This window comes from Macrobrachium nipponense, chromosome 20, assembly GCF_015104395.2.
Source record: "Macrobrachium nipponense isolate FS-2020 chromosome 20, ASM1510439v2, whole genome shotgun sequence".
Lineage (NCBI taxonomy): Eukaryota > Metazoa > Arthropoda > Malacostraca > Decapoda > Palaemonidae > Macrobrachium > Macrobrachium nipponense.
The window spans coordinates 66,991,473-67,019,226 of NC_061089.1; the positions used below are offsets into that span (position 1 = coordinate 66,991,473).

The 27,754-nt window shown below is 42.8% G+C and overlaps 2 protein-coding genes across 6 annotated transcripts in view; both read right to left on the bottom strand.

Moving 5' to 3' along the window:
- The window catches only part of LOC135227064 (sideroflexin-2-like), a 30,052-nt gene extending 5,655 nt beyond the window's left edge, over window positions 1-24,397 (bottom strand). Inside the window, exons 1-6 of one of the 4 annotated variants that reach the window (XM_064266912.1) lie at window positions 24,313-24,397; window positions 20,739-20,903; window positions 16,127-16,297; window positions 15,580-15,778; window positions 7,793-7,918; window positions 6,016-6,230 (exon numbers count right to left, since the gene is read on the bottom strand). In XM_064266912.1, the coding sequence (XP_064122982.1) occupies window positions 6,016-6,230; window positions 7,793-7,918; window positions 15,580-15,778; window positions 16,127-16,297; window positions 20,739-20,896 (869 nt within the window). In that variant the 5' untranslated portion in view covers window positions 20,897-20,903; window positions 24,313-24,397. The other 3 variants (XM_064266905.1, XM_064266888.1, XM_064266895.1) reach the window with 3 other exon arrangements.
- Window positions 24,398-25,100: 703 nt separating this feature from the next.
- The window catches only part of LOC135227082 (collagen alpha-1(I) chain-like), a 29,148-nt gene continuing 26,494 nt past the window's right edge, over window positions 25,101-27,754 (bottom strand). For both annotated transcript variants that reach the window (XM_064266924.1, XM_064266933.1), the window contains 3 exons: window positions 27,443-27,621; window positions 26,849-27,070; window positions 25,101-26,166 (listed from right to left, as the gene is read on the bottom strand). In XM_064266924.1, the coding sequence (XP_064122994.1) occupies window positions 26,020-26,166; window positions 26,849-27,070; window positions 27,443-27,621 (548 nt within the window). In that variant the 3' untranslated portion in view covers window positions 25,101-26,019. The remainder of the gene's footprint in view (window positions 26,167-26,848; window positions 27,071-27,442; window positions 27,622-27,754) is intronic.

Here is a 27,754-nt window from a genome sequence, read left to right on the forward strand (position 1 = left end):
GGCAGGCTTAGAGGACACCGAATTATGTCCTCTAAAGCCAAAAACCTCTGATGATGGCTAAAACCCCTCACTAACCATCTTTGCCGCAGCTAGAGTGGTTAGAAAATTAGCCTTTCTGGTTATGTGTATTAAGTTTACCGAAAGGAGAGGTTCGAAATGCTTTGACATCAGGACTTCAGACTACATCTAAGTTCATGCCGGAAGCTTCGATCTAAAAAATTTCAAGATTTCCACAGACCTCAAAGATCGTGAAGGGCTTTGTTGTTTGACAGATCCGAATCTCTGAGCCTAGAGGCCGTCAACATATTTCCGTATTCTACAATAGTTGGGACTGCTAGCTTATCCCATACTTCAGACGGAATGGGAAGGCGGTAAAGTAATTCACAGAGGTCAGAGGTGGAGGAACAGTCATCTTCCTTGCCCTATGTCCAGAAACGGCCCACTCCGATTGGTACACTGCAAAATATGCAGCACTGCTTTGCTTTGGCAATGAGACTTGCAATTAATCTTGAAGATCCTCTCGCTTCTTGACAGTCTGAACGCATTCAGACTCAGAGCGGAGAGATTTTAGGTACCTCTCGAAGTAGTGAGGCTGGTTTAGAGTAGACCGATTCTCTCGGGAAGGGTCCTTGGAAAGTGCTCTCTGAAGGACGTGACCTCTGTGAATCCAGCCTCTCGAAGGCCAACATGGGGCGATCAGCGTCTTTCTCACTCCCTCTGACGCCAGCGATTATCTTATTACATTTCCTAAGCTTTTGAATAGGGGAAAAGGGCTAACCAACTATCCCCATTCCATACTATAGGATGGCGTCTATTGCTACGCTCTCGGATCGAGAATAAGGGCGCAAACGTAGAGGAAGCTTCTTCGTCTTCAATATTGCAAAATCTACGAAAGGACGTCCCCAAAGTCTCAACAACTCTCGACATACTTCTCAAGCGAGGATTACTCCAAAGTCAAACGTCAGTAGTTGCTGCCGTCGATCGAGAAGATCCGCACGGACGTGCAATCGTGTAACGAACCTCTTAAGGATCGTTACGTTCCGTGCCTATGCCGATAACCATCTCTCTTTTCTTGGGATATGAGAGAGCTGCGGAATTATCTGAGATGATTTGTACCACTCGACCAAAACCTCACTCTTCGAGGAACTGGAGTGCCAACCAAATTGCTTCCAATTCTTTTAGATTATGTGCCAGGACCTCTGTCCGGATGCCTGGCTCCCTCTCATTATCACCTGAGGTGATCCTTAACCCATTGAGAGACGTTAGAATTATCTCTAGATCTTTGATGTTATTTCAGTTCTCCTGTAGGAAAAAACTGTAGAGGTCTGAATTGCAGTCTATTCAGGGAAACAAGCTTCTCCAGCGAGGAAATGGTCCCCAGCAGACTCATCCAATCCCTGACTAAGCATGCTTCCTTCCCTAATAAGGCTGCGCTTTGCATAAGCAGGAGAGCATTATTATAGTGCTATGCTGCGGTAGACTCGTACAGAATTCTGTTACAGTGCGGTAAGCAGCGCCGAACATGTCTAAGAGATATCTCTGTTGAAAATTTCTTAGCAAAAGGAAGTCGTTTATTCATGATTACCAGAAATCCCCTCAACCCGAGGCGAAAGTCATGATTGTAGGGCAGAGATACGGTTCGTAAATCAATCCCGCGGGAGAGAGAGACGTAACCGACTGAGCAGTACAACGAGCTACCTAACACTGAGTTGGTGACAGTGTGAGACACTGTGACAGTTACAGGCAGCAGCTTATGTTCACCTTCTCGCAGTCTTATGCCGAGTTGCCAGCTATTCTATTCATCTAAGGAATAGATTTTCCATTATTTGAACAGAAACTCTCAAGTTGGCATATCTAAGCGAAACAGAATTCGCTAATACAGAAGCTGATTTTGTGTTGTCGTAACATTACGCTTAATTAACCAAATGTTAAATCGGAAACTCCTGGAAAGTTGCCGGGAGTACCGATTAAATATACTGCGTCATCCACAATGACAGCAACCTCTCGTTTCGCACTATTCTGCCTGAGTTACCAGCTACTCATCTTCTACGAAGGAATAGGTTCGTACTATTATCGATCATAAGAAAATTCTCAAGCAGGCATATTTAAGCGAAACATAATTCGCTACATGCAGAAGCTGAGTTGGTGTTGTTGTAACAATACCTTCAAGCATTGTCCTTACACCGGAAACTCCTGGAAATTTGCAGGAAGGACGATTAAATACACTTAAAATAACAGTCCTTTCGGTTGCCATCTGTAGAGGTAACCACGATATGCGTATATGACTTGAACTTTACATTAGTAATATGACGCGAAGATAAAATACCTAAGTATTGCAGTCACTTGAACATCTAATTCTCTACTACATTCTTTCCTCGACGAGGAAGAGAGAGAGAATGGAAATCGACTGTCTTCATTCTTTTTGCCAAGAAAAGGAATAATATTATTCAAATGGAAATCCTCAAGTGAGAACCGAAGATCGAAAAGGAAAGTTCAAGCTTCTTATGATATTTGACATAAGACTTCATGGACGTAGTCTATAAGTCTTTTTCCTGGATGAGCCTCTGACTAATGAATGAGAGCTCTTTCGAAATTTTGTTACTTATCCGCTTATGCGATAAAATGTTATTAAGAACCTTGTCAATGAGAACTAAAACCCAATTGCATGACGGAAAGTAATCCAGGAATTCGAGCATATAGCCTTCCCGATTCCCGCAGAAATCGAGGAAGGGGCAGGATTCCTGATTAGAGACTGGGCTTACGACAGGAAGGACCTTAATGTTCCCCTTCGGCAGCGCAATCCCGAAAGCAGACGAGGCGTTTTATGACACCGAAATCTGCTTACAGTTTTCCTGGAATTCATCAAGTGATGGATTCTATTGAACGCTCCCTTCGTAGAAAGCGAAGTAGACATCTTGACGAGACCAAACTCCTTCCTCTATACTTCGACGACGCCCTCTTGAAGAGCGTTCTTGCAGGAATCCTGCCGAACGTCTTGATGCGTAGGACGCCTATCGTTCTGAAGAACGTCCTGGCAAGTGCTCTACCGAGCGTCATGACGTGTAGGATGCCGAGCGTCTTCAAAGCGTCCTCGCTAGCGTCCTGGCGAGCGTCCTCGCTAGCGTCCTGGCGAGCGTCCTCGCTAGCGTCCTGGCGAGCGTCCAGATGTGTAAGACATCGAGCGTCTTCCAAAAAGCTTATCAATGTTTATGACGTCGAGCGTCTTCTGAAAGGCCACCCGAAAAGCATCCTGGAGAGCCGCACACTGCTCCTGAAGTGTGAGAGCACTAGAGGAAGACGTAAGGCTATCGTCTCCAAGACGGCCTTAAAGACTTTCGTTACCTTCTAACAAAGACGGTGGCCGCCTGTGCAACATTTTGCGTCTTAGTAATGCAAATGAACATATCCAGACACGCGCTCAAAAAAGGAACGCCGAGCGTTCCGAAAGGCATCGTCGCGAGGTGCTTGCCGAACGTCCTGATTGCATTCTTTGAGCGTCTTGAAGAGCGTCCGGAATAGAAGAGCGACGAACATCAAGGGAAGCGTCATAGTGAATGACGTGCTCAACACGAGTAACTTGAGAGGCTTCCTGGCGAGGGGAGAGCCGCTCATGAAACGCGAGCGTCCTAAGCATAAGTACGGTGATCGTCATCAGGACGAGTCTTAAGGACGTTCGCCACTCTTGACAAAAACGACGGCCGGCTGTGCGACATCTTGCGTCTTTGTCACGCTCATCGACACTGCAGAAGGGCCATTTAAAATGACGCCTGTGTGTTCTTGGGTATGAGGAATTCTTTGCCCTTCTCCTGTCGAAAACTAGGATAGTCCTGTCAGTGTCATCTCTGTCCGCTGACAGAGCGTCCCTTAGGGACGAGTAAGATGCGTCTTGGCGAGCTGTTTGACTATGCAAATCAGCTTGCCGGACGTCAATCTTATGAGCTTGAACAATATCCCGTTTCGTAGTAAAGCGAACGTCACATAACGTATACATAGCGCCATGAGGGGAGGAGGAAACCTTAGCCGATGACAAATAAGACCTCCTTGGAGCGTCCACCAAATTGGCGAAATCTCCTTGAGAAGAAGACGGTGCTTTCAATCCTGTTTCTTCTCCTGTTTCGTACCAGATCCCAGCTCTCCCTTTCAGTCTAGATGGAGGAAGTGCAAACGAAGTCTTCCCTTTAACCTTCCTTGAATCCATCCAATCCTGGACTCTCTTAAACGCTCTCTTCGCAGAGAGCGAAGTGGCCATCTTAACGAAGCCAGGGCCTTCCTGGCCTTCGATGAGGCAAATTGTGAAGGTGGAGCGTCTTGGAAAGCAAGAAAACAATCCTTGCTACAAGAGTAAAGACGTTCCTTCCTCTCGATAGAGCGTTGAATGTCTCGAAAGGCGTCCTTGTGAGGGTCCTGCCTTAAGGACATTTTTAATCTCTTGACCAAGACGACAGCCGCCTGTGCGACATTTTGCGTCTTTGTCACGCTTATCGATATTAAGTCAAGCCGAAGGGACGCCAGATCGATGTGGGTTCCCCATAACCCTCCTTCGGCTTTCGACATGCCCTCTCCCTAGTCCTGGGAGTCCGACAGAGGTCCAGGCCTAGAGGCGTTATGGGGCGGATCTGACGTTCCCTCCTGACGAGAGAGAGGACGTGAAGCGTCCTCTTCTCTAAAGCTTCTTAGAGGGCGCGAGTCCTTCCGAGAGCTCCAACCTTGCGGGGAGGACGCCTCGGAGGACGAGAAGCAATCTTTCATGATTCGTGCACGTGCACGATCTTTGGCAGCCTTATCCTGCCGAAGGGACGCCAGATCGGTGGGGGGGGGTTCCCGTAACCCTCCTTCGGTTTTCAACTTGCCCCCTCCCTGGTCCTGGGAGTCCGACAGAGGTTTAGACCTAGAGGCGTTATAGGACCGATCTGACGCCCCCTCCACAACATAGGGGCAAATCAACATCACTACACTCACAACACTGATTGGAGAGCGAGCACTTTTTCAAGCTTACTTGATGTAATCCACAATAATAGAAAGGGCATTACTTCTCACAGAACTTCCTCTAGGCCCGTAAGCCATACCACAGGGTTAGGCAAATAAAGTCTACTGGAGGTTAGTAGGTTCATTATCCTAACTTCTGTTACTGTGGAGGAAGACCTCCTGATTCTATCACGCTCTAATTTGCGTACATACGAATCATACGTCTCTTTCGGAATCAGTCAACATTACACTAATTACATTGATCTCTCAACAAAGAAAACATGTAAACGTCATGTATACTAAACGAGTGTCTACCGAAGGTTTCGGTAGCCTCCCCTTACCCGTTGCAGACAACAAAATCTGAAACTAGGCTAACTAGATTCAGACATCATATGCAATGAAAAAATTTTAATTAATTTATGATAGCGTATGCCTAGCCACAAATCCAAGTCAATCATTCAAAAAAATAAGTAGGATACTTAAGCGGCTAATGAAGTTTCAAAATCCTAGGCGGAGGTAATGGAAACAGGTGTTTTCACTACCGCGACAGAGAAAAATCTGAATAGAAAATGGGAATGATTCCTGATATCCGCCCTCCCAGCGGCGGGAATGGGTACTAACCACCTGGCCGCACGTGCGTGTGCCGGGAGTTTTGAAATTCTGTCGGACTTCGGAGAATACAGCTATATTATATATTGACAGGTAAGTTTCATGAACAAAATACAATTTACTTAAAAAATTTGTCACTTGATCTGACACGTAAACAAATCCTATCTTGGTGGGAGGATTCCGAGAAAATCTCTGAACTGACTGGTGTCTCTTTCCTGGTCATGTAAGATCAAAGTAAGGAGACCTGTGCCTCTGATCTGCTGAACATGTGTGATATTCAACTACCAGACTTCTGGGCCTTCAAATAAACGGAAGGTAACATCACTGATTCAAAGACAGGCTTAGATGAACCCATTTTGCCGTGGGCAATAAAAGTGAAGGTAACCCACATACAACAGGGCTTACTAAAAGGATCACAAATAAAAGCGACATTCTACTTACCACGTCTGGTTGAATAATGAACAGGCAATTGGAACCATGGCTGTGAGTAACACGCCACAGGCCATGGTCTGGAAAGGAGCATTGAGCCGAGGATTCTTGACCAGCCAAGCTTGTTTTTCTAAACGCTCCATCACAAATGGAAGAATTGTCATCCCAGGTGCAGCCATAAAGATTCTGGAGCTTACAACTTGGCTAATACCTTTAACAGCAGCAACCTGTGTAAATTGTAATAAGGAATTGAAAATTGGAGCAGACCAGTGGAAAGTTTAAATTTCATGGGTTAGTGAGTCCTTGTATGGGATACTGTGAGGAATGCTAATTAACTTGTATACTATGTTCAGAATATCAAAGGCAATGCAATAATCAATATTGTTTCTAACTTTCCTAAGCTAGTAACTTGCAGAGAACTTATGAAAAATTGTAATTTAAAAATAAACATATGAAAACTAAATCTATTTCAGTAAATACTACAAATACAAAAGATTTATATAAACACTAAACTACAAACAACACTACCCACGATAAAGTATCTTGACCACACTTAAAACTATACATAAACTGTTCCATAGATTGCCTAGAGTTCATCAGGTGATAGAGTTGCTATCTGGAACACAATAAGATTTATTATCTCTCGCATCGAAAGGGAACACACTCTGTGATAAGATATCTAAAATTATGATTGGAAGTTGGAATCTCTTCTGCTCTGCAAGTAACACCAAAGACCCACAACGACGTAAAAACAATTTCACAAGTCAAAACCAAATGCATGACAGACACTGCTACATTAACTTCATCATCCATGCCTGGATCTTCCAAAAAAAGAATTGTAACAAGCGATGGTCTTCAACTCCTTTTGTAAGAAAGTAAAACAAGCTGTGTGTTGACTATCTTTTTTCAACAATTACCACAAGCAACTTTCTTTAAAGCCTGTTCTCCAAGTCAAAATAAAGCAAACAAGGGGAAATCCTCTGTGACTTCTGAACATCAAAGAATGGTTCAATTCTCTGTACCGATTCTTGGCAAGAGCGTATCATTCTCAAAGTTCGGAACTTTGAGAATGATCTACTGTTGCCCAGGATTTGTCTGTAGGGGTGAGACATTACTTGATGCTTAGATAATGTATGAAACTTCATAAGCTAGGAGCTCTTTGGCTGATCAATTATAAAGCTTTGCAGTGTTCCAGACTTTTCATGGATCCAATGTTTCGTTATTGTTCAATGAAAATTCAAAAATCTTCATCACTGAATTTCATAAATATAGAACAATCACACTTAACAAGTTGTCAAAATTCTGAATTACCAAACATAATCTATGTTGTTTATTATAATGCAATACATAACATATTTTCATGATACTAACCTGTCTCAAGATTATAATAATTGAGGTGCTCTTTAATTTACCATCTATTTGTGTTATTCTGACCCTTACTATTATTGATCTCATTACTACTCACAGTATACCACAAATCTTCTATCTAAATTATATGCATGTTATATTCACGTTTAATTTTTTATAATTAGAACTTAAAATAGCCACACCATTGTATTCAATAAACACTAAAACTACTATCAAGGTTAAAAAATGCTGAGCTACCAAACACAGATGAAAGTTTCCTATCAGATCTTAACAAGCTGGGCAAACACTACATTTATAAGCAGACAGAAGTTAAAACTAAACTCTGGTAAGATATATTCTCTGGAACACATTCACATACATTAAAATGATACACTGCAAAAGAAAGCCGATTTAATCCTGAACTTATTAACAAAATACATACCTTTGATTCTGTCAGTTCTTTGCCATCCTTGGTACAGACTGTAATTCCATTCTTGATTTCATTTTGCCTCATAAGGGGAATATTTATGCAGTTGGCAGCAGCCACGGCTACGAAAGGGACGAACCTCTGATAATAAATAATGGAGTTACATTATCAATGTGTTATTTGAATAAAATATATAAAAATTTCCTCTTAAACTTATCACTTATAATTAGCCAATATCCTCATCATGATATTAGTATGAACCTCTGGTTATAAAAAATTTAAAATATTTTCTTGCATGAATAATAAAATTTAAAAGTTCCATTTACACCTATCACTTATAATTAGCCAATTTCCTCTTCACAGAATCATTTCCAGACGTTTCTGGCTCTAATAAGAAAAAATTGTGGCCAGTAGCAGGAAAATAGCATGGAAATATATTCCATGCAAATCAATGGTTCTGAAAATTATGTGTACATTGCTTATCCTCAGGTTATGGAAATTACTTTCACCATTCACAATGCTGATGTTTCAAAAAGATCCGATGATAAACCCAAGCAGGCTATCAACAGAAAGGAACAACTCAACTGTCACACAACACAGGAAAGAATCTTTTAACTTGAATTATTCAGCGAGATCATTCAAATCAGCCCTTGCACAAGCTGAAGACATCGTACCTGGTCCTCATGATAATACAAATGCTGTGATTATACTTACTTTAGAATGTACTAAATTGTTCATTCTTAGCATCATTTACACACTGAACAGCTGAAGAGGTTAAAGCCACAAGAGCATCTAGTATAAAGTTACCTAATTAAATAAGCAAGAAAGTCAATAATCCACAAGCTTACTAAAACATATGAAACCTGGTAAAGGAAGAGATGGGCCCAGAGGAGTACTATACCAGTAATGGTTTACAGCGGCAGCAGAAATACACTGCAATGTAGAATTATAGTGAACTTAGGCTTCTGTTAATTTGTCCTCAGAAAATTTACTTTTGATAAATGACAATTTGTCGAAAATTGCATTTTTCCTAACTATACAAATGAGGTCCTTTAACAATAGGAAGTAGCTAGCGGCAGCTGGAACGGTCGTAAGCTTCGAACAAGGGGCGAACGGTAGTTAACTGCTTGTCCGACAGTCGCGCGCCGCGCGACTGGGAGGTAAACAAATCACTTTTGCTTTTGGCCCATGCAAAATACGCAGAGTGAGGGGTGGCATGAGGAGGGACTATATGTAAAGGACCTCAGGTTTGTATAGTTAGGAAAAATGCAATTTTCGACAAATTGTCATTTGTTCCGATACGTAATACAAACCATCGGTCCTTTAACAATAGGAAGACTCACTTCCTTGGTGGGAGGAATCTGAGTCTTTTGATGAACAGACTGGTGTTCGTCCATCCCTGGAATGCGAGGGAGGGATCCAAGCCTCTGTCCGATTGATCGGGGTGTGCACCGCAGGATCAATGGTCAGACCTCTGGGCCGAGTACTAAGAGAGAGGCAAGCGTATCTCTTCGTACCAGCAAGCAAGAACTTGTTCCTGTTTGCAAGAGGCAACAAAAAGTATGGGTTGTCTCAAGCTGGCATCCACTTCCTCCCCCTTGTTGGAGGAAGTGGTGGATATACGCTCCTATCCCTAGTGAAAGGGATAGGATGGGGCTCTGTTGAGTAGCTCACCTGCATCTTGTCCTAATCCAGCAGGGTGACGACCGTGTCCCTCTAACCAGGTAGAGGGGAAGAAAAAGATGGGAAGAGGAGCCAGTCACACTCTCATTCACTCATCCATTCTTACGGTCACACCAGGACTCGATGCTGTTCAGCCTGCGAGGGTCTGGGTTCGCTACACAACGTGTTGAGCAGCCACCACGGGTCCCAAGGAAAAAGATCCAAGGACCTGTGGGCAATATCCCGAAGGTAGAAGGAAGGGCATGTGGTCTGGTTGGACCAGACCCCTGCCTTCAGTACCTGCGCCACGGAGAAGTTCTTGCGGACAAGGCAGCATCTCCTTCGCATCGAAGGCGGTGAAGTCCATTAGGGAGGGGATTGTGAACGACTCGAACCAATCGTCAGGGACCGAAGGGTTCTGAGTCTTCGCTACGAAGTTCGGTACGAAATCGAGCGTCACGGATCCCCATCCCCTGGATGCTTGACTTCGCAGGAGAAGTCATGCAGTTCCTCAGAGGAAAAGAAGGAAATAGTCGCATGACCTATTCCTCTTCTCTACTTCGGTGATGTCCAGTACCCATACTGGTCTGTCCGTTTGCCACGAAGTCTCTCGCACTCTCGCATCCTCCTATCCCCATGCAGCGAAGTTCTCGGTAGTGGATAGGACACCGACACTCCATGGTGGGTGTCAATGGTATGGGTACTGTGACAAGCTATTAAAACGAAGTAATGATTGCTGTGTAACAACCGAACTAAGTCAACAGCGTAGTTCGTAACTGACTCGTGCGCTCTGACAGCTGCCGACTGACTGCGTTCGGTAGGAGGCAAGTTGTCAAAGCATCCGAGTAAGTCACGTGACCTTCGCCTTAAAAGGGTTATGCCGAGAGACCAAACAAATAATGTATTTGTTGTCACCAATGCCGGACAGCGAGGTGATGATTCTCTTAAGGCATGTGCCCAACAGGCGAAAGTCAATTGCCTTCTAGAGACCGAGGTCCTGAAGGCAAAACATCTCATGGTTGTTGAATCTCAGCTAAGGAGAAACAACACTATGTACCGTTGAAGACGAAGGTAGATATTGAATGCAACCTACGTCTTCACAGACGAATCGAGAGAAGGATTCTCAAGATTCATAACCTGTGCTTACAAATGACTGAAAACGCTAACCGCTATTTCATTGCTGTCCGGTTGAGAAGTCGTAGTTGCAATGAAAGCGGGGCGTTCTTCAGTAATGAAAACACAGGGGAAAACCGCCTGAAGAACTGCTTCTCATGGGCTGAACATTTTGGAAGTAGAGCTGTCAGGTCGGAGAGTAGGCGATGTCTTCTGACAGATCTCGTAATTCGGGTTGAACAATGAACAATTGTACACCTACGAATACGAGATATTTTGAAGACAAACTCAGATGTCTGCAAAATCATTCGCATTATCGCAGTGCGATGCAGCGGGAGACTTGTACAGACTTCTGTTACCGTGCGGTAAACAGAAAGATGAAAGAGTCCAAGAGATATCTCTATTGAAAATTCTCGCAATGTCGAAGGCGATGGACTCTAGCGTCACAGCAGTAATGGTCCTTCATTATTGCGAGAATCCCCATTAATCAGAGACCTAAGTCCATGATTGTTGGGCAGAGATACGGTCGGTAGTCAATCAAACCAGGGGAGAGAGAGACATAACTGACCGTGCATCTCGGAGGCCCAGCTGATACTGAGCTGCTGTCAGGCAGTTCAATACGCAGTAGTTGAGCCTGAGCTCTCGCCGACTCGTCATCCTGAGTTGCCATGTAATCCATTATTCCATGAAGGAATGCGTTCGGCTAGAACTACCGAGCATAAAAGATATGCTCGAGCAATTATATTTAGGCGAAACGAATTTCGGTAAATATAAAAGTTGAAATGGTGTTGTCGTGACAAAACCATAAGTATATAAAATTGAAACTGAAAACTCCTGGGAGGTTGCAGGCAACCCCGAGTTGCAGTTCAATTAGAATACTTCTCTTCTAAGTCGCAATCCGTAGATAAACTAGGATATGCGCCTACCCCTCGGACAATTCAATGTGGGCTCTGCTGGTGGGAGCGGCAATCCTTCCGCAAGGTCATTATGCTGACGAATCAGCTTAATGACTTCTGTAATCTCCTCTGTATCTCGGGAGTAACCGCGTCTTGCGGAGTAGGACCGTCCAGTCCTTCCAACAAGAACAGATCCCGAGATACTCCTCCTTCCGAAGGAGGAAAGCGGCAGACCCCTGACGGTCGCCTCCAGCTACTTGCACGTATGTCCTGGTCGGTCCTAGAACCGTGCCTGGTCCATACGGCGTCATAGCGGGATCGCGAGCGGCGCACCTCTCGCGATCACTCATAGGTACCTCACTCCTCCCGGTGTAGCCCGAGGAGGTTGAAGGTACAGGAGAGGCAGACCTGACGCCCCCCCTAGCTCGCTGGCAGGACCAGCGTGCTTGGAGGGCTGCTGCTGATCGTCAACCCGCGGTGGCGATCGAGCAGCAGGCCTAGCCTTGCCGCTCGCCTGGGGCGGAGAGGCTCGGCTGAGAACGTCGACGCTGATCTCTAGCGTCAGGCGAGCTGTTGCTGGTTACCATCTTCGCCCGGTCCCGATGGGAGCGGCGTCAGGTGACCTGCTAGGTTCGCTGTCGCGGTGAGACCGGCGAGCGTCCTCTCGGCGCGTCGAGCCGCTGGTACCAGCCGTGGCTGGTACCGACGGCCGCGGGGGTCACCCCTTCCTCGCCTCAACTCGTGGCTGGTCAGCGACCGTCACGTCAACCCGAGCAGCCAGCTGGTCGCTGCGAGAGCGTCCACTGGCCTGACGAGCGTCGTCTGCACGACTCTCGCCAGTCTTCTGCTCCGCGCTTCGGTCTTGACGGCGAGCGAGCTCGGGCGTCAAGACTTTGGCTGGACGGTCTCCCGCGGGAGACCGTCCACTCGGTACTTCTCGCTAACGAGAAGCCGAGGCGGATCCTGGTTTAGCGGCAGAACCGCTAGAACCAGGCGAGGAAGTGCCAGCCGAAGCTGGTACTCCTCTGGGGTCCCCGTCTTCTTCTCCTTGGTAGAAGAAAAGACGGGCCCTGTTCCCGAGGGAGCAGGAGGACCAGCAGAAGAGCTCCCCGAATCGCCGGAGCGAGACGGGCCCTTAGAAGGTCCCGAAGGAGCCTTCTTAGGGGGGAAAACCCGGGTTACCAGCTGGTCGCTGCAAGAGCGGCCGCTGGCCTGGCAAGAGTCACCTGAGCGTCTCTCACCAGCCTTCTGCTCCGTGCCGCGTCTTGGCGCCGAGCGAACTCTGGCGCCGAAACTTGGCTGCACGGTCTCCCGAGGGAGAACGTACACTCGGGATCTCTCGCGAACGAGAGACCGAGCCGGAACCTGGCGTAGCGGCATCGCCGCTAGCACCAGGCGAGGAAGTACCAGAGCTAACCGATACTCCTCCTCTGGTCCCCCCCGTCTATCTCTTCCTTGCGGAAGGGGAGACGGGCCCCGCTCCCGAAGGAGCAGGAGGACCAGCAGAAGGACCCCCCGTCCCACCGAGGTGGGACGGGCCCTTAGAAGTTCCCGAAGGAGACTTCTTAGGGGGGAAGGCAGCCTTCTTCTTCTTCGGCTTATGGGCCTTAGAAGTCGAAGGGGAAGAGGCAGCAGCAGACGATGAAGACGAAGATGACAGCTTCCTCTTCTTCTCTTCCTCGTCAGCTCACGCAGGACAGTCGTCAGGTCCTCCATCCAGGCCGGAGCCGGGGCTATTGCCGAAGCAACACGGCCCGACTGCACCTGTCCGGAAGGACCTGGGACTGGGGAAGACACACAGTGGGCAGGACCAGCATGGACAGGCACAGGAACCAGGAGCGACAGGAACAGCAACCAGCTCAGGAGCGGCAGGAACAGCGGCAGCGGTAGACCCAGAAGGGACAGCCAAGCCAACAGCGGGAATCACATCAGCGGCAGGTACGGCAGGCCCAGCGATCGCCTCGTAGAATCATCGGCAGCCAGCGGAACCTGGGTCCTGGCGCCCGGTCCCGGGGCGAGCTGCTGGAACAGCGGAAGTCTGGGGCAGGCAACACGAAGAAAACAGGCGGCGGCGGCAACCCCACCTCGGTACGGCTGCGGCCCTAGTAGCGGCAGACGGCGTCATCGACACAGCATGGGGAGTGTAGACCAGGAGGGGGGGGAGCAGCATAAGCGGCCGTGGTAGTAGTGGAGACCGCCCCAGACCTCGCTAGACGCTGCAGCAGCCCGTGGATGCTAGGCACGCCCTGCCTCCGCGGTGGTCCATACCTGTCCAAGGTCGTCTCCCACGGATGTAGCACCTGCGGTAACATAGATAGATTAGTAAGAGGGGTTCCCTCACGCACGGGGGGAAGACATGCCCCACCCCGAACGCAAGGAAGACCCCAAATACAAAATACAACGAAAAAGCTGAGCGGGGGGCAGGAAGGAAGACGAAGAATCGGATACCAAGGGAGTCGCGGGAGAGCTTTCCGACGACTTCCTGGCAGACCTTCGCTTCCCCTACCCCCGCACAGCAGTGAAAAGTAATATGAAAATGAAACAGAATACTGCCCTTGCGATTCACTTCATAGAACTTAAAGGGGAAAAGATCAATTCCCGGGTAAGAACGGAAACTTGATCCAATAATATGATGCTATCATAAAATATATATGAAAATGAAACAGAATACTGCACTTGCGATTTCATTTTCACATAAAAAAATCGTAAGGATCAATTCCCGGGTAAGAACGAAAATTGATCCAAATTAAATTTCATGCAAATAAATAAATGAAAATGAAAAGAATATTGCAATTGCGAATTCACTTTCATTGCATTCTATTATACAAAATTAAAAGGCTCGTGCCGAGCGCAAACACACTCTCGGTAACGAACGCACAGGCAAACATATAATGAAAAGAGTACTTACATTTTTCAATTACACACTTTCGCCCACAATACATGACTCGGTGCGAGCGCGCCCGCCCTCGGCACCGAGGCATAATTCAAGGGTTCAATTCATGAAAAGAGAGGAAATCGCCGCATCTACGGCGATAACTCCATGTTGGTTCATAATTAAGTAATGAAAATGAAAACAGTGTACTTACAGTTTCATTTTCAAGTCAAACAAACCATTAGTAGAAAACACAATATAAACAAAGCATACGACGATGAAGCGGGCAGAGAGCGATGACGAACACGTCCTTCATACCCGCGGCCGAAAGCAAAAGTGATTTGTTTACCTCCCAGTCGCGCGGCGCGCGACTGTCGGACAAGCAGTTAACTACCGTTCTCCCCTTGTTCGAAGCTTACGACCGTTCCAGCTGCCGCTAGCTACTTCCTATTGTTAAAGGACCGATGGTTTGTATTACGTATCGGAACAAATATCAATTGTATGGTGTTAGAAGTTGACACATACTTTTCACTTTTCTAATTTCTTGTTTGTAAGAACAATGGTACTCTATTCCTGATTTGAAATGCTGGGGGGTTAAACAGTTGGCCTAGCGACACACTGGCCACGTGTCTTAGGCATCGGGACCTGTCCCCCACTGGCTGTCAGCAAAGAAACAGGAGATCAGCGGCTGCCCTATGAGCCTCCCAGAGACCCGGGAGGAAATTTAAAAAATTTAAAAATAAAAAACATACAGAATATCACTTACATCATCCAAGCTCTATAACATTAATCATATTATAAGCCACAAATACAGCAGCAAGCATATATTTTTAAAATTTATTTTAAATCTTTGGTTTACCCTGTCAATGGCAAGTTTGCTTTTCTCTGTGAGCTGACTAACCAAGAGCCAAAACCAAAGCCCTGAATCCAAACATAAATTTAGTAACATGTACTATGTCAGTCAGCCTCTTCTACTAATGGTAATAGATTACTCTTGGCAAGTTTTAATTGCTTCCATGTTTTGTGATTCATATCCTGTACTACTTCTATTAAGTAATAGCTGTTGAGTAAATCCTCTTACTCGTACTAAACAAATTACAGTAAATCAGGTCATGTGATTAAAGAAGAGAGACCATATAGTCGCTTGAGAACAAGTTCTCATTTCAATCCCTAGGGAGGCTGACTAACAGCTTGCTAAAAGACCGCTGTTTGGAGCTTGTCTAAATTAGTAGCAAACCAATAAAGCACTAAGCACATACCTGAAGCAGTGTAGACCGACTTTTAGCCAGCACCTTCTTAAGTCCAAGTGCAGTGACAAGTGCTGCACTTGTTGCTGAAACATATGCTACCCCCATTTGCTCCACAGACAGGGAAGACTTAGCATTCCGATTGGTGAAGTTTACTAGTGCGTTAAAGGACTGGTTAGCCCACTGCCAGAACACAACAGCTGGTGTAGACCTATTGGATTATTTTATGAGAAGACAGAATTTGGGATTGGATATTAATCTCTATTTCTTTTAGAGGGTGTTATAAATTTTTAATATGGCAAGAGATAAGGCAATAGAAACTAAAGAAACCAAATGGAAAGAAAAACTGAATACTAAGTGCACATGAGTCTTGATATCAGAGGAAATTTTTCCCAAGCAAAAAAGAATAACTTCATTACACAGGAATATCAAGGAGAAATCCACACTAAAACCATTGGTTATTTTGATGTCATGCAAATAGATGAACGCAAAGTTTTCTGTTACTCGCTCTGAGGCATATATTTCAAACTCTACTAAAGCCATAAAAATGTAAACTTACCTATAAAATGTAAGCATTGCACCAGTAAGAATCATACCACCAGGGACCTGAAAGCTCATGCGACCAATTACATTCTGTTTGTCTCCTGTATCTGGATGAAAAGCAGATTCGTAAACCCGCTTAGCATAGTACACATCTTCGTCCGAAGTTCCAGGAGGCTCCTCACCAATTCTGGAACAGAAAACATAGCAGCTTTCAGGAATGTCAAGATCTTACTTGATCAAAGTCTGAGCTGACAATTTTGAAAATATGGTAAGCATAATACATTCATTATATTTCATAGTATACAAATGATTATTTTACATACACCTCATGCAAATGATAGCTGGGAATATGGTATGTATCACAGAATTACATTAAAAGACAACTGAGTAGGTAGTTGGAGTTGCAGTTGCTGACAAGTGGAAGTGAGTGCAAGCAATATTTTCAGCTGCGAAAGAATGCACTACATGGCAAGTACTCATATACACGGGCCACAACTCTCAAACCGAATGAGAACAATTTAAATTGGCACTTACAGGTACCAATTATCATAATTGCAGCAACAGATATACCAATATTGTCTTTAACCAATAACAAAACAGGTGACCTTATTTTACGAACTGCAACTTTCTCGATAGTAATTTCTGGATGGAATACTGAAGGAATATCTTGTACATTGTTTCCTGAAAAGACTTACTGAGTTAGTGTTGTTACTCCACCATAGCAATGGTCAGGGGGTACACATAGTTGAGTATGATCTTTGATACCTAAACTGTATCTCACATCACCTTGTGATACATTCCTCTCATCAAATCTTGTCAACAAACAAAGAAACTGAACCAAAATGACCCTGAGAAAACTAATCCCACAAAAGGTCTTTTCTCCCTTATGTTCATAAATCTCATAACTCACGCAAAATCTAATAGCGTGTTGCCTGCTTTTTGTGTGATGCTGTTAGCAAAGACAATGAAGAAACAGGCAAAAATAACATAACCACTTTGTAAACTATAAATTTCAATTCTTGCGTGCAAGTATTCCCCACATTCTCATTTAACATTAGCATTAGGCATGTGTAAAACAATGGCTTGTACTTAGGTAAGAACAAAAGAATTCAAGCATTTTTGACTTAAGAGTATCTTCACCATGCTTCTAGGGTGCAGACGATCCAACTTGAATTGTGCGTGGGGCAAAAAAAGCATTCAGTGCAGGGCATAAGGCATTAGACAGCTATAAAAAACTCATATGTATTATAACAATCAAAAGTACCTTAAAATGCAGAATTTTAAACCTAACTAATTTTTCCAATACAAACTCACCATTTACATTTCCCAGTACGTATTGAAGACCTTTAACAATTTGTCGATGGTCCACTCCCAAATCAAGAACAGATAATCCCTTCATGACATCATGGCCACATAACTCGTGCATTCTCATGGAGCATGCAGCGACATCATGGCCACATAACTCGTGCATTCTCATGGAGCATGGGCAGGAACCCCAATTCTCATGCAGTCTAAGCATAGTTGCGAACAACGAGTAGGATTGGGAGGTGGGGCATTTGGTGTAAAAGAAACTGTTTGACAAAAAGTTTTTGGTTTTAACATATATACTGTAAATTAGTTTCACAATAACCCCATGATTTATATTAACTCAAAACTTCAATTTGAGTAGGGAGAATGAATTCTTCTGAAGAAAACTCCAAAAATCAGATGATTAGAACTTAGTAGACACTTATAAATAACTGACTGGAACATAAGGTTAGCAAAGAAACCTTAGATTCAAGTGAAATTGACAAATTACTCGCCACAAGGGAGTGAATAACGAAAACCTTGATTGGAATGGTGTCTAGACTGATCTTAGAATGTGTTTGGCATAGCCTGTGTGCTAATGAGTAGTCATAGTTGAATTTTCATGATTTGAGGTTACAGACTTCCAGCAAACTTCAGGAAGGTCAAAGAGGACATTAAGAAGGAAGACATCTGTGAGCGGTTGAATGAGGAAAGCAGTGATCCTGGATATAAGACTGAACTGACTGACAGTCTGAGGCAAAGATGACAAAATGGGGCACTGGCCAAGTATAACCCACTAAACACACTTTAATAAATTATAATTAATTTATTAATGTTTTTAAAAAAAAACTAATAAATAGACAGAAATTGATTGAAAATGACAAATTTTCTAAGACAATTTGTATTTTTCATAGCTACAAACCTGAGGTCTTAACAATAGGATAATTTTCTGGTGCCTAGCTGGATCCGGTTAAAATCAGAGATGAAAAAGCAAGGAATGCACATTCTAGGATTATAAACATTACTGTCATGTTGATCACAGAAGAGCAAAAGACAAAAGTTGGCCTATGGGAAGGCAAGTGATGTGAACAACCATGAAAGATGCTAGTGCCACCTTGTTAATACACAACCCAGTGAAAATTAAGTCCGTCGCTGAGCTGTGGTAAGCTTAAATTCTGGATAACTGAATTTTAGCACACACAACTCAAAAATGTTTGTTTCATAAATACAATTATCAGTTAGCCAAAAAATATTACTATTCCTTAAGGTGAGTATCTGTTATTTTGAGTCTCTGTGAGCCAGTGTTATATCAGATCCAACTGAGATGGACAGGAGGAAGGCACTCATCGCAAAATACATGAGTGACATCAATATTTCAACATGTCCACTATCCTGCATTAAAAACATTTATGACAAACATACTCCTTTTAAGTGGGACTGAGGAATACAAGGCTAGAAGGATTTGTTCATATCAAATAAGATGGACAGTTAGTTAGGAAAACACAAACAGGAGCAAATGTAACCTAAAAGGCAGAAAGCACAGCAGCTGGTGGCCAAAGAAACACTGCTAAAGCCTTCAATGTGGTCTACAGTGTTATGTAATTCACAATGTAAACATTAACATCACAAATGGGATCGTGTGTTGAATATCCAATGAAGAAGAGATGCAGGACCATCACATCTCCAACTTTCTTCATAGCTTAAGTGTTCCAAGCTCTGTGGAGAGCCAAGATGAAAGATCAAGAGGCAACAATACAGGATACGTATAATGTATATAGAAATTTACCATGTCAAATAAAACATGTCCAAAATACAGTAGATAAGAAATTCTCTTGTAGACTTTTAACATTGAGTAATCTATGACCAAAACTTAAACTAGTTTTAGCAATGCCTTGGTAACAATACAACACATGCAAGTCAAAGCACAGGAAATGAGGGTCATTATCAAAACAAAACAAGAATTGACTGTAATTCTTATCTTCTTAACCTAGTCATACCACAAAAAGAGTATGACAAATATGGGTACAGGGCATGCACGCAATATTTGGAGAAATGACTTCACAAAGTACAGGAATCCTATGCATTCAGTTCAGGAATCCCACAAGCTCCTGCCACACAGTATAAAGCCAACATCATGAAACGGAAAGAAAATAACACCTCACTTTCACCCATCTCACCCAAAATCAAGGATGATAAATACTGCATTGTCATGACTGATGATCCACCTCTCTAAATGCAGGTTCAGTATAATTCATTTGTGCAACTCTAAGAAATGCACAAGCCCCTCTCACTAGTGGATGGACAGGGTTACTCCTCACAGATAAAAGGGGTAATTCCTGTCACCTGTAATCAGAGCAGTTAGTAACACTTGATAGTTACCCTATCTTGGATAATCTGCCTAAGAGGTTTTACCACCAGGCCGGGCACCAGCTTACTTTAGACATGGAGAAAAACACCACAAGTATGCATTTGACTATGTGTAATGCTGGTGTATGCCCTCAACCTATGAGAGAACCTAATTAAGTAATATGAAGAATTGAACAATAATCTAACCTTTTGACAATACAATAGCATCAAATCAACATTTTACATATATAAGAATATAAAAAAAGACTACTGTATATTGAAATACTTATGACAAATATTAATTTCTGGGTACTGCAATGTACTCTCCAAAAATAATATATAACTAATGTGGTATTCAAGTGTCTACATATACAAAAGAAACTTGTTTTAAATAATCTTTACCATATTGATAGTCACTAGCTTAAACAACTTCATGAACAGTTCAAAAAGCATAAATACAACTTTTACTTTACTAAACCAAGCAAGACATAAAAGTTTTACTCTACAACACCTTTACATTGTACACAAAACTTTTTAAAATAAAGAAAAATTCACTTCACTTCAAATAAACATCATTCTTCATTATATATAAGCAAAATAATAATACAAAAATACCACCACCTACTGTATATTAAAACCATGCCAAGGGTCTTTTATACATCCACAACTTACAAAATCTTTATAATATCACAGTGCCTATTCTAACATACTTCTAGCAAGCATATCAAACAATCTTAAACCCACGGAGAAGAGAGATGTACAACAGCTATGGCAACTGTTTTCAACTTGTCCAAGCACACATATCCCTGTTCAAATTTCAAGTAATTAAGTTACACCTCAGAATAATTACAGATAATTGCAGAAATTTCAAAATGGCAAGAGATACTTAACAATAATTAATTCAACATAACATTTGGAACAATCTAAATAATTCTTCATTCTGTAGTGAAATATATTTTTCCCATTACATAAAGTGTAATAATTAGTGGACTTACCTGTATTTTACTAGCAGTTCTTTAGCATCATCAAGCACTTTGTCTGACTTGAAGCATAATCGCCAATCAGTGATTTCCATGAAGTGTTTTAACCGACCAATAAATGTCGATTGATCGTATCTAGGTACATCCAGATTAATTCGATTTTCTGCCTCCATTGTGATTCTGAAAAAGTGTAAACTACCAATTATTCATGTTATCAGGAACATACTGTTTATAATCATAAATTTATTAATTAAGTTATTTCTACCTTATCATACATTATATTTGCACATTAGGATTTTTTTAATGTAAGTACTGGGATGGATGGAAAATCTCAACCTCAGAGTCCTTTGAATACTTGCTGCTGACCAATGAGTATTTAGTTGGAGCTGTAGGGACCCCTCCATTAAAGCATCTCATGTGATGCGCAAAGGGTATCACTCTCAGCCATAACTGACCACAAACGGTTGTAAAGCTGAAATACTGTGCAGAACCTCAAGGCACCTCTGGAAAGAGCTGGGCAAAATAAGGCAGCTAAAGTATTCATTTCCATTCCGAAGTAAATGGCAGCAACAGTACACGAAAGTTCCTACTGACTTTGCCACGGCAAAGATGCTTCACGGAAGACTGAGAGAAGGCTATATTATCTACGGTGAGTGCAGTGTTCAACTGACATCACCATCCTTAGAGCAGTTGAAGAGGTGAGGATAGATGATGACGATGCACGCAACAAGTGTAGAGGTCTCACCTAAGAAGAGTCCACTGTATGCATCTGATTTGCCACATGGTGAAAACATGTGTTGAACACTCACCTTCCTATGTGAACACCCCTTGGATCAACTCAACAGCGTACGCATGTTAAGTGCTTGGATAGGTTTGTGAAGGGGATGAGGGGATATTTAGTAGGGTTAATAAGGCAGTATATCCTTTTGAATAAATTGGCAAACACTTTTTAGATTCCAGCATCTTGTTCCCAAAATTTTTCCACTGAAAAGGAGAACAACTGACACTCCACAAATGGAAGATCAGGGCTGCAAGAACTACCCATACTCAAGTAACAGTTGATAGGTAGGTAGGGATCATATTCTTTTACCCAGTTTCAATCCCGAATCCCAGCTCGCTGCATAAAAGGCAATGATTTGTATACCAGGAGGAAGTAATAGTCCTAAACATAGGCAACACTATGGCCTAGGTTACGATAGGCACCAATGAATAGTTTACATGCATGGTGTAATATGTCAAATGTTAAAGTGAAGCACATACCTATAGGGTAAATGACTGAGCGGTGACATAGCGGCCACCTCTCTCGGAAAGCAGCCACTTCCCAAAAATGCCCTTGAATTATGCCATTATTTTGCAATTTAGGAGAAAACACTTACCTACTTCAAGAGGAGCAGAGGTCTCAGTGTGCTGCCTGGATGGGCCACAACTCTTGACTGATGCTCATGGCAGTGAATTCAAGTACTTTTTCGGGAGGGTGGCTGCATTCTGGGATTGGTAGCCGCTATGTGCACTCGGTCATTTACCCTAGAGTAAATAGGCAGGGGCAGTGTGAGAACTCCTTACCTTAACTAGAATGCCATGCCCTAACATACCTAACCAGACCTTACCTTCCTACCCTAACTTAGGGTGCTGTGCCCTGACCTGGTTACGGAGGATTTGGAGCTCCAAACCCCCTTAACCACCCCAAAGTATTGAACATCCCTGTACCCCTACTCTGCATAACCAGATCTTACTGTCCTAATCTGACGTAAGGTACCGTGCCCTGACCTGGGGGGGGGGGGGGGGTTGCACTCCCATGGAGCCCTCCCAACCTCAAAAGTAACAAAACTGGTAGAAAATCAACCTAAAATCTGGTTAATCTAAGTAATCCTGTCAGATGAAGCTTACGTTACACCCGCCATGAAGGGAATTGACGTTATGGTTTATCATGGGTTTATTGAGGCTACTTTTTCTTCTAGGAAATACTGTATACTTAGGTAGGTACCTAGGCTAGGTAGGTAACTTCTAGCCTACAAAACAGGTCTAGAATAACCTAGAATTGCCTATATAGGTATACCATCATTTACGACTGGGATATAGGGCTATAGGTAACATAAGACAAGGCTGAAATCGAAATCAGGTTACTAGGGCTACGGCTGGCTGAAGTAAGACCCCATTTTCAACACAGTTCTAAAGCGATTTCAGCCAGATTCCCCCTAAAATTCACCAACATCCCTACGGTTCAGTCATTTGCGAAATATATAAGCTTCTATACATACCTATATAAGCGTTGTCCTGCCTAAAACACTAAAAAACACACTGAAGTATGCCCGATTGTTTACGTCGCTTAGTTACTCAAACCGGACCTGGCTGGGAACTGAGCCACCCGGCGGCAGGTAATCGCTTATCTTAATGATTACATAACTGTTTTATGCGCTTTTGACGCTCTTTTCAATCAACGAGAGCCTGAATCAGCATCTATAATTGTCATTCTATATTACTATAACATTATGGAAATGAAAATATTCGGCAGAAACTTAATTAAATTGCATTGTAGGTTGGAATCTTCCAAACGAACAGCTCGGCGACCTTGATTTACGTCGTCGTTGATTTCGACAAGAAGACGAAGCAATGAAGCCGGTTTTGTGATTAAGCATTAAGGGTACAAAATTTGTTATCAGGTGCGTTATTTGATTTTTCTTTTGCATGAACGTCTGAGAATGGCGGTAAGTTGGGACCTTGATTTATGCAGTCATAAATTTGGCAAGCCGGTTGTAAATATACCCATTTTTTTTATTTAAAGATACACTATTCTTATCAAAACCGCTAAGCTGGTTTCTTTTTTTTATTAAAACTTTAGAATTTCCACGTAATTTCAAGTCACCGTATCATGATTTACATTCCGGATTGGGACTGAATTATGATGGTCTCCCTCTCATCAGGTCTGTGTCAATCTTGATAAGAAGTCTGACTGTAGTTGCCAGTTCTCTTAGGCAAACGATCAAACCAATCCTGCGATATTTCAGTTTCCCTTCAATCTTAGTACATTTGTCAATGTCTTCATAGTAAAAGGAGGCACGATTTCTGAAAAAATAAGCCTAAAAAATGAAACTGGTTCAAGGATTTATGAAATATATCCTGATAAAAGTGGTTCACAGCCATTGCTTGTAGCTACAGTATCAATGAAAGCAACTTTACATGATTTCTGCACCACCTGATCTTAGACTGTCAGCTCCAGATGACAATTTCATTTTTCAACCACAATAAGCAGCAGTTGTCTGATAATTTAAAAGCAATTCCACCGACTGGTTATGGCTGGCAACTGCGTGGTGTAAAACTATACACTTTCTATAGTTCACTGGGAAAGGCTAAATAGCTTCAAGAACCACTCGAAGTGCATTTCTTTTGAAGCGGCTTTGTTTTATATTGTAATATTTGATATAATCTTTAGAATGTACGTTTATATATAACATTTTTTTCCTTCCGCCATATCCTCCCAGTCGACTGTCTTATTTAATTCCGAATATCTCTTCTTTCTATATCATTATCAGACATTGTATGTACATTTTAGTCACTGTTCTCTAAGCTTACTTTATATAATGGTTCTCACTATTGACTCGATTTAACGACAACAAGACGGTGATTTGGGGTGTTCGTAGTGGGCTCAACTAGTTTCAGGTCCAGGAAGCTCTTTCCTTCTTCAAGGCGTGAGCAACGACTGAGGATTGAGGAACATCGCTCTGCTGCTCTAGATTAAACCAGCCTTGTGCTAGCACGCAACTCTTGCTGATACTGGTTTGTTTGTATGGTGTTTTAACGTTGCATGGAACCAGTGGTTATTCAGCACCGGGACCAACGGCTTTACGTGACTTCCGAACCACGTCGAGAGTGAACTTCTGTCACCAGAATTACAGATCTCTAACACCTCAATGGAATGCCCGAGAATCGAACTCGCTGGCAGGCCAAGACCATATCGATCACGCCACTGAAGGAGGGAGAATGGGCTAAGTGGTGCTCTTAGGCGGATACGGTAACCTAAACTTCAACGAACTAGGTGTTTAGGTCGTAGGGTATAATAGTTTGTCACACTCGTGACAAAAAAATACCCAGCCATGTGAAACATTTGGTTGGCTTAGGTTTAGCTGGTTTATGGCAGCACGGGCTCTTGCCCAAGAGTAAAATGTTCAAGGGAATTGGAATACTATAGAAAGTAGGCCAAATGTCAAGCGCTGTTATCTATGAGGTCACACAGCGCTGAAAATAACGTTGAAATTGTCAGAGAGAGTGGAGGAAAGTAAGGAGGCCTGATTTGGACCTCAGCATTCTGTCCAAAACAACACCAACAGTAAGAAACAAGTCTAAGAGTTAAGGTTTATAATCTTCAATGAAACAAACGCAATCCCATTCTTTTTATTTTTTCGTAAATTTACAAAACATATAAAAACTCTTATTCGAAAAAATATTTTTTTTTCATCCCGATCAAGTGACTATGGGAATAACCACTAAAAAAAAGGAAAAAAAAAACATCCCCTTATGGTGCCCCTTAATATCATACAAAATGTACACAGTCTATTTTCTGTTCTCTTGTATTATAAGCACTTTACAACTTACTTTGTATATCGATGGCGCTGTTCTTATTCAGTGTCTTCCTAACCTAATGGTGAAGAGAAATTAAAATAAAAGACTGAGGAAATGAACACATGAAAATCAGGAAAAATGGAGAGTGTAGGAGAGAGCGGCGAGCGTTGTATATTTTTTTTTTTTATTTATTCTAACATGAAAATTATACATGATACGATTAGCAAGTCGTGACTCAGAGCAATGTAGGAAGGACTAGGGATTGTGATTAGGAGATGATGGTGATTTTTCTCTACACAGAGGGGAGTACTGTCATCAACCTCACGTAGAGTGAGGGATACAGTCATGATGTTGTAAGGATGCGTCTCGCGGAGAAAACGGTTTAAATAACGCTAATTGAACGGCAGTCCAATCGACGACTGACTGCGTCAAACGAAAGGACCCGCTACTTTGTTTACATCCGTGACTCCTCCCCCCTCTTCTTCTTCTTCAATTCTTGGCGGGAAACTAAGTCACCCAACAGGCGATAAATCCAACTGATTTATAAAAAAACATCATTGTCTGTTGTATTTTACCGACTTGATTGGGCACTTCTGTGGGTTTCGTTATCATTCTTTATTTACTTCACACACTTTGTTCATTTTTTTGCTTATTTTCCTTCACTGAACACACCCCCAAACCCCCCCTTCCACTGTTCTAGGTCACTGGAAATATTTAGGCGAATTCAGTTTTCGGTGTCCTATGAGAAACACACCGGACCAATCTCGATCTTGAATGACTGGTTCGGCGAACCGACGTCTTGGAGTCCGATGTCGTTGAACGGTAACCGTTGAGGCTTGTCGGTGCGGTACGCAATCTTCGTGAACGACCAGGCGTCGGATGCGGTCTGCATAGAAGAAGAAGTAAAGAATTATGTCATAAGGCCATATAATAAAGCTAAATACGATGAAAACTGTTAAATAACAAGTAAATGACAAAGGAGATTCAGTGCCAGATTAAATAATGTAATAACAATACGAAAGAGAAAGGGTAGAGAAGTAAAACCGTTTCAAGTTAAAATAGCTCTGCACCAAACACAGGCAAGTGCACCGTGCTCGCAACTGTGCTTGTGGAATAAGAGCTCAGGAGCCAGGAAACTGGAACCACTCTTCTCTATTATTTACACATTCCTGACCAATAATGAATCTCGAAAGTAACACTGCTTAAAAAAAAACCTAACCTCCATAATCTTAATCACACAGATATATCTGATATAAAAAGTGTATTTATCCCACACATAGGTCTAATGGTGCTTTAAAAAAATATTAATCCCACACGTAGTAGGTCTAACAGTGCTTTAAAAAAAAAAATAATACTAATCCCAAAGATAGGTTTAGCAGAGCTTTTAAAAAAGAATATTAATCCCACAGATAGGTCTAACAGGGCTTAAAAAAAGAATAGTAACCCCACAGATAGGTCTAACAGTGCTTTAAAAAAGAATAATAATCCCACAGGTAGGTCTGACAATGTTTTAAGGAAAGAATATTAATTCACAGATAGGTCTAAAAGTGCTTTTCTAAACTACCCACCTTACAGCCGTCCTCCAAGACTCTGTATCTGAACTTGTTACTTCCTCTGGCCTTCAGCTCATGATCGGTGGCCGTCATGATCTTGAGAGCATTCCTGAAGCTCCTCTTCTGGGCGTCGAAGACAGCAATGGAGTTCTTACAATGGTAGGTCAACTCTTGGGAGGCAGATGCAGAGAGCAATTGCAGGAAGGACATCTGGTTGCTGTCAGCTTTGTACGTGAACTGGGGATGAAAATAGGAGTTAAAACAAAAATATTCCTTTGAATTCGATGACGAAATCACAAGAGGAAAATAGCTTTCAGTGAGACTATGAATATTGCTATTCTGCTTATATGCATGTGTATCATACGTGCATGCAGACATTAACACTAACTTGATTCGTACCAGCTCCAGTGTTCTTACCTTACTTTTCACCTTACTCAGATTTGTAAATACTGATCAGTATTTAGAATCCTGAGTAGCTTTGCATTTTTAGCTAGATACTAGAAAGAAATCTGACAAACTTTTTCAATGGCTGGAATCTACAGTAACTTTGTCCTATTTTAGTTAGGTACTGGAGGACAATCTGACAGAAAATTTGTCCACTGACTTTACCTCGAAACCTGGACTGATGTCTTCGCCGAGCCATTTAGCACCTTTGTCGCTAGTGACGTAGTTGAACTCTTCGGTCATAGCAGGCTGAGGTAGGACACAGGTGGCCTTCTCTTCCATGTCGCAATAAACTACGATGGCATCCTTTGTGTCGCCCTCGTTAGGATCAATCCAGTACTCGCCTGCAATTCACAGAAATGAAATGGTTCCTGAGTCTCTCTTTGTTTTCTATGAACGCAATGTTTACCGCCAAAAGGCAGATCTGTGTACACAATATAATCTGGGCTGGAATTTGTGCCATAGTGCCACAAAAGG